The following is a 7747-nucleotide window of genomic DNA, read 5'->3' as shown; positions in this document are numbered from 1 at the left end:
TTCCTAAACTTTTCTTAAACTTTTTTAAATTTATTTATAGTTACAAATGTAATTATTAAATGCTATAAATTATTCGTAAGTTATTTCTATAAAAAATATGATTAAGGTTTAACAGAAAGAGAAAAAACAAATAGATAACATTTTAATTAAAAATAACACAAACAATTATTTATTTTAATTATTTACAAAAGAGTAAATAGAACAAATTATTTAAAAGGATGTTGGATATTATGAAAAATATTTTGACAGTGTTATGAATTAATTCGTAACTCCTGAAAGTACAAGAGTGATTAAGATGATGACATAGGTGAGGATCACACAGAAGAATGACAACCATTCAATAATAGTGGCAAAATGTCTCCAGGATTCTTTCTTCATTTCAGACTTTGGAGTATTCAAGTTGTCTTCAATCACTATACCTCCATCTGCTATCTTGGATTTCTCATCGTTCAGGACCAGGAATCGACCAGCCTTGTTGCTCAAAATGAATGTCGTCGTAGAAGATATCCAATTTGGCATCTCCATACTTATGTTTTGCAATTTACGTAACAATGCTGTCAGAATTAACGCAAAAGTGGCCAATATCAAGGAGTCGCGGTAGAACAGCACTGTAGGATAAATAAAGAAGTATAACTTGTTATTTGAAATTTAAATTATGATTTTAATTATATGATACTAATTACGTAATTCTAATCTATATATATTTTATCGTATTTATATATCTACTTTTTCTTCTTTTTTTTATGTATCTATTTTATTTCTATCACATTAAATAATATTTATACACACAATATTTAATTGTATATATTTTATATATTATTAAAAAAATTGCTGGTACGAGTAGATTTTATCATAAATGTTACGAAACTTTAAATATCTCTCTCAAGTTTAAGATATTTTTTTATCTATAATTACTCTTTGTGTTTTGATACTCACTTATATGAGGAGAATTAATGCCATTGAATGGCACCATCCAGTACAAATCGAATATGCAGAGTAGATGACAAATAAAATTTATACTCGCCATCGCTACTCGTTCAACCGATCTTGAATCCAACCAGAGCACCGTTAAGGTGAGGAATATCAAAGCTAGAAAAGGCATTCATAATCTATATTTGCTAACTATGCATTTGCTTTTGCAAGCAATTGCTTACCGATAGCTGGCGCAATATAAGCTCTATAATGTATGCTATAGTGCCGAGTCAGTAAAAATGTGTAATCAATTCTAGGAAAAGTATCGTTCGGACAACATTTATACTTCTTAACAATTTTTTTTGCGTTTAGAAGTTTCATGTCCCACTGTGTATTATTTTCATAACCGTTCATATCAACCTGTGAAATAAGTAGTGAGTTTTTATTTTTATTTTTATTTTTATTTTTATAATATGAAATAATAAGATAATTATATTTACTTTTAGTTAAAATAAAAAATAAATAAATAAACAGAATAGAGAATAAAAGCGAAAATTGCGCAAACTTTCAAAATTAAATTAAAACGTAAAAAGATAAATAATTTAATAATTTTGAATCAGAATTTTTATTTAGCAATTTTACAATATTGCATTAATATAAAGCGTCATTAAATTAATAATAATTTTACAATACATTTTTCATCAAAAATAAGATTTGGAGAAAAGTATATAAAGAAAAAATTGATCATTGCAAGTTTATAACAAGTTGAACAATTTACATACTCCAGTGCCGTCTAGATGGACATCCATTTCCTCTCCTATATGTGACCATGAACCGAGTGTGATAAGACATGTGTGCTGATCATAAGGCCAATAAGTGTAATCGGGATCACATTTTGACACAATTTTTATAGGTGGCACGCAAATGACAGAACCATTATTAAAGACCAAACATTCCGTGTTGAAAATTGTTTGGTAATCGTTACTCGTCATATCGCCACTAAAAGTACACGAAAAATAACCGAAATATTTATAGTCGGATATATCACATAACTGAATACTGATATAAAATTAATACATAAAAAAATAATACATAACTAATATAAAACTGAGAATTAAAACGTTTATCTTAAAGTTAACAATTTATAAAAAATAGAAAAATGATAATAAAAATTTTAGATATGAATTTCTCTAATTTAAAAGAGATATATAAATTAGATTATTTTTCCATTGTATTATTTCCTTATATCTGATCAGATCTCTTTTGCAATCGTATTCTTCATTTATCCTTCATTCAAAAATATTTTACATTTTGCTTCAATTTTATTAATATTAACAATGAGTAATAATTATACGAAGCTATTTACGAATTGTAGACATAAATATCAGGCATCCAAAGATAGAAGGGTTGCACATGAATATAAGTAAGTCCATTATAATTACTCGGTGTCCAAGTAAGAAATGTGTCCGTCCAAAACTGTTAATTAAATAACTTATTAAAATAGAAATATAATATAATAAAGAAAATATTCTAGACTTACAAATGACATCCAGCTGTGAAGTGTTAGTACACCGTCCTCAGTCTACAAATGAAATTGATTAATTTTTCTTACGTATAGTTATATATTGTTTAATAATTGTCTAATAAAAATAAAAAATTATTAACAATAATTTCGATATAAAACATGTTTCATGTCAAAAACTAAAAACTGTACGACAAAATTGCTAAAATATGATAATTTAAATAATAAAATAAATAATAAAATAATTTAAATAAAAAAATTTACAATTACTAAATATATAAATATATAATACATTATGCTATCTCGAAATATTATATTTAAAATATGATGCAAGCTTAGCACATTATAGAACTATTTACTTACAATTAAATACTATAATCAATAACGATGCACTTACGAATTCCATCATTTTCGGCATCAGCCTGAGAGTTATATTGGTAACTACTTTATGATGATTTGGACGAACGGTGCTATCATAATCGCAAAAGAGATACTTTTTAAGACGCAATAGAGGGGTTGTATTTTCCAATTTTTTGCATCCTCCTGTTATAATATCTTCTGTTTCCTTCATCCTAAAAGCTAAAAATAATATAGAAATTTATATTAAAATACAATTAATATCAAATTTAACATAAATTAAAATATTTTAATTTATATATTTTTAAATATATTTTAATATATTTTATTTAATATATTTTTTAATATATTAAATAAAATATATTTTTTGTGATTTTGAAATGCTTTTATAATAATATAAAGCTTATTTTTAAATGATAGATAATATAGAATTAACTACCCATACAGCAGTCAGCATAGAATTTGCAACAAAATCTCTGCAATATTGCAGCAACTTTTGTACTTTGTGCTGTAGGGATGCTACATTACTGAATGTAGAAAAATATATGTAATAATAATAGTTGTTTTAAGCTAAATAAAGATTATTTAACGTACCAAATTGACCATGCCAAAGGATTACGAAAAATCCAAATATTTGTAGTATTCTCATTCTGATCGAAACGAGCCAACGGCTCTGATATAACTAATTCTCTTCGTTGTAGTAACGTAACAATTAGACGCCTCATGAAATTCGAAACTACTGATATATTGGACGCCCCCAGAGGTATAATCAACACTGTTAGAAATACTTCCTTTACATGTAAATGAAGTTTATGAACGAAATTAAAAATAATGAATGATTTAAAATTGATGACTGAAAATTAAGTTATAGTAATTACTTAAATGTAATGAATATGTACATTAAATTTCATTAAATTTTGTGAAAAGTACATTAAATTTCATGTACATGTACACAAATATATTTTTCAATTATAAATATATTAAATTTAATGTAATGTCATGAAATTAAATTCAAATTGTGTAACTTAAAAGTAGAAGAAAGGAGATAAAATGACGAATAGTTAAAGTTTGTCGATTTTTTCTAATTTTTGTGAAGAGAAAAGAAACTGATTTATTTTTTTTTAAGTTCATTAGTCTTAATTATCATTTGTAAAATTATTTATAAAATTATTAAATAAATTACAATTCTTTAAAATTTAATTTTTTTTAAGGACATATCAATTTCATTATCTTACTCCCATATGTGGGTAAAGATGACTTTTAGTAGTGAATAAGATGATGAAAAGTCACAATTTAAGTTAAAAATATACTTTTTATGAATAAAAAAAAATTTATTATGATAATGTTTATATTGTTTTAATATATTATAAGAAATTTTAGAGCAAAATATAAAACTTTTATATAATTTATGAAAATATAATTGTTGAAATGTTAACATTAACATAATTATATTAACATAATTATATTTTTGTATTATGTATTGTATGTAATAATTACATAATGAACTTATTAGTAAAATATATTTACTTACTACTGTGTGTAATAAAAATAAAATAAGATTTTAAAAAATTATTAAAAAACATTAGAACTAAATTTGGATATCACAATTATATCACATGAAATCTAATATCTTAATATCACACAGAAAAATGTTTATAATTAGTCTTATTTTTAAACAAGTAGGTATTTTATATGAGATAAACATAAAAGTTATATTATTAATAAAATATAAATATTTTTGATTATGATATTATGAAGCTCAGCAAACGAAAATGAATTAAACTTTTTTTAATGCGAACTTTAAATCCATGAAAATGGATTGAATGGATTGAAATGGATTGAATACGAGCTGACACTAATTTAATATTTGAAAAAAAAACATTCATATTTAAGTCAAATTTTATTCCTAAGATTTATAATAATTATACCTGAAATTAACTATTTAAAATTGGTATTAAAAAACGCACCTTAGTGGGATTCGAACCTGGGACTCGAACTCTGGATTTTGAATCTTCTACGTTACCCGCTATCACTTCAATTGGTAAATGTGTTTATTCAATTACAGCTAGTAACGAAATTATATAGATATAATAAAAATATCATCATTTAATAGATATAATATAATAGAAATAATAAAGTATAAACAATTTACATCACCATGAGACAACATTGAGTAAGTGTCGAATAATCTAATCTCGCTTGACCGATGTCCCGTGATTAGCCTAATATTCGGGCTGTGTTCGACTTGGTTTGTGAGCGTTCACATTGATCATTCATTTTACTTCTAATCAAAGAGAAACAAAAGAACATAGCTCAATTATTTTTACGTTAATTTTTTTAACTTACAATTAGTTGAATTAAAAATGACAAAAAATTTTCTTTATAATTTTAAATTTAAGTAGCATTTAAGTCTATTTAAAAAAATTTTTTTTATTCAATTAGATTGCTACATTTCATTTTCATTTTTAGAATATTGAATTGAGCAGTATTCACATCGCACAGAAATTGCTGATATTATTTTTTAATTTAACTAAATTAAAAAAACTGTACTTCCTATTCACAATTCTGAATTCAGTAATACTCACGATGTACAGAAAATGCTAATATTAGATTGAAAGGCATAGAGATGCTCTATATAATTTTTATAAATGAATAAAAATGCATTCAGGATTAAAAAGGATTCATTTTAACATTCGTAAATCCGTATTTCTGAAAATCTGAATCTATTTCAATCTATTTTCGTTTGTTGGGAGATATTATAAAAAACTGTAACATACAGGAAAACAATGTGTATATATTATATAATTCTTCTTTTCTTCATAGAAAGTCTATATTAGTCATATTGATTGTATTGTGGAAAGAAAGATTTGAACCATGAGATAATTTGAATCATCAAATTATTTATTATTTGAGTTGCGAAATTATTTATTATTTGAGTCACGTGTAAGTACATAATCTATAATCTGCCTCCATGACAGCGTCATCTTTCCTATACACAACATTCGTTATCTTTTACTCACAGTTACCTTATATTTTTATTTGATAATTTGATTAATAAAATAATCAATCATTGTGAAAAATAAAAAAATATTAATATGTTATTGTACTTTACGTACTTGAAGTACATGCGATACTAGCAAGCGTCAGTCGCTATTGTAATAAATATAATTAAATCAAACAATAGAAATTGCCGCTAGCAAGTCAACACGCGACAATTGACCGAGTTATATATCTGCGAAATTCCATAATGAAAAAGCATATGAACACACAGAAGTTATAGCGTTCTAGTGCAGTACGAACGAATCCAATCGTGTATGCGTAAAGAGAGAACGCGAAAACTGTCGCTATTGTAATATTGTTCGGCATTAACAATTTTTGAACAATTCTGAGTTTTTTTGTGAAAATAATGTCACTTGATCGAATATTCTAGAACAGTGCTCGTTACTATAAATTATATATAGTACATTATATATATATATAGTACATGTAGTGACACCCCTTTATCGCAAGACGTTACCTCTTTTTTTCTTCTGCTTCTCAGCCTTTCGCAATCCATTCCTGGGCCACAGACATTTTCCATTTCGCTCCATGTCTCCCTTTCCCGTGCGACCTGCATCCAATTTGACCCGCATGCCTTCTAATGTCGTCGTGGCAGCGCGACTGCGACCAGCCCAACTCCTGGTCGACGTCCTCGGTCTCCAACACAATAGACGTTTATTCCACCTCTCATTCTTACATCTGGCCCGCCGATCTCCACTTCAGCGTCGCCACTTGTCCGACAACGTCGGAGACATCTGTCTTCGATCTTATGATATCTTTTCTCACTTTGTCTCTAAGATTGATCTCCAGCATTGATCTTTCCATTGCTCTTTGATATATCTTCACGAATTTGCCTTGCGCTGGATCAGCATTATAGTTTCAAGACGATATGTTGTCTATGGCAATACACACACTCTCATACACTTTTCGCTTAAGATTTTTGGAGATTTTGGGATCTCTGATGATATATCTCAGATTGCCCAACTCAAACCGTCTCGTCTCGCAATCTCCGTTGTCTGGTTTTACTTACCTAGTTTAATAGTGGCCCAAGTACATATCCTTCTACGTTTTGAATGATTACTTTATCAATAGTCAATTTTATATTATTTATGGACATGATCTTAGTTTTTTGTAGATTCATATTTAGGCCCACCTGTCTGGATGCACAATTTAACTCTTGTAACATCTCTTCTAGCTCTGCAGCTACTAAAGACTATAATGTCGTTTGCGAAGCGCAGCTGACTCAGATATGTTCCGCAACTTTTTTTCTCTCCTAAGGAAAATGTCCTTTGAAAATGTATTCTAATACCAGAGTGAACAATTTTAGGGAAACCCTATCTAATTCCTCTTTTCACCTGAATTTTTTCGATACATATGTCATCGTTGATTCGAGAGTGGCTTGTCTATAGATGTATTTTATAAAGTTCAATACCTTGAGTCAATTCTCACCAAATCCATTACCTCCAGAATCAAATCTCCATTGAGTCGAATGCTTTCTGGTAGTCCACGAATGCCATATTAAGAGAGATATTATATTCCGTGCATTTCTCCACCAGCGTGCGTATAACTTAGAGATGATCGATGGTACTATTAACCCTTCCTAAATCCAGTCTATTCAATTGGTTGGAAGAAGTTTGTTAGTGAGATGGTTTGTAACATTTTTGTCAGCACTTTATAAAGGATGTAAAGTAAACTGATGATTAAGTAAACTGATCGGCCTGTAATTTGCAATGTTGGCTGGGTCTCCCTTCTTAAATAAAAGAATGACCTCGGCGTTTTGCCAAGCCTCTGGGATTTTTTCTTCCTCCAAGCATTTATTGAACAGTGCACACAGTGCGACTTCTAGTCCAGTTCCTCCTGCTTTCAGCATTTCCCCTATTATTTCGTTCGGACCCAGGCTTTTACAGCTTTTTAATT

General features: G+C 27.8%; 2 protein-coding genes across 2 annotated transcripts; both read right to left on the bottom strand.

Annotated features, from left to right (window-relative positions):
- Positions 1-258: 258 nt before the first annotated feature.
- Positions 259-3440, bottom strand: LOC105617867 (acetylcholine receptor subunit alpha-like 2). The gene is made up of 8 exons (XM_012199410.1): positions 3386-3440; positions 2832-3013; positions 2453-2494; positions 2279-2388; positions 1695-1911; positions 1155-1332; positions 937-1089; positions 259-608 (listed from the first exon to the last, which is right to left on the bottom strand). Exons 1-8 carry the CDS (start codon positions 3438-3440, stop codon positions 259-261), a joined length of 1287 nt encoding a protein of 428 aa, XP_012054800.1.
- A 2851-nt stretch (positions 3441-6291) lies between these two features.
- Positions 6292-6655, bottom strand: LOC105617866. Its single transcript, XM_012199409.1, has 2 exons — positions 6528-6655; positions 6292-6469 (listed from the first exon to the last, which is right to left on the bottom strand). The coding sequence occupies exons 1-2, from the start codon at positions 6653-6655 to the stop codon at positions 6292-6294; spliced, it is 306 nt and encodes a 101-aa protein (XP_012054799.1).
- Between the last annotated feature and the right edge of the window lie 1092 nt (positions 6656-7747).

Source organism: Atta cephalotes, assembly GCF_000143395.1.
Source record: "Atta cephalotes unplaced genomic scaffold scaffold00014, whole genome shotgun sequence".
Lineage (NCBI taxonomy): Eukaryota > Metazoa > Arthropoda > Insecta > Hymenoptera > Formicidae > Atta > Atta cephalotes.
Note: the sequence above shows the minus strand (reverse complement) of the source record. Positions and strands in the feature narration are given on the sequence as shown.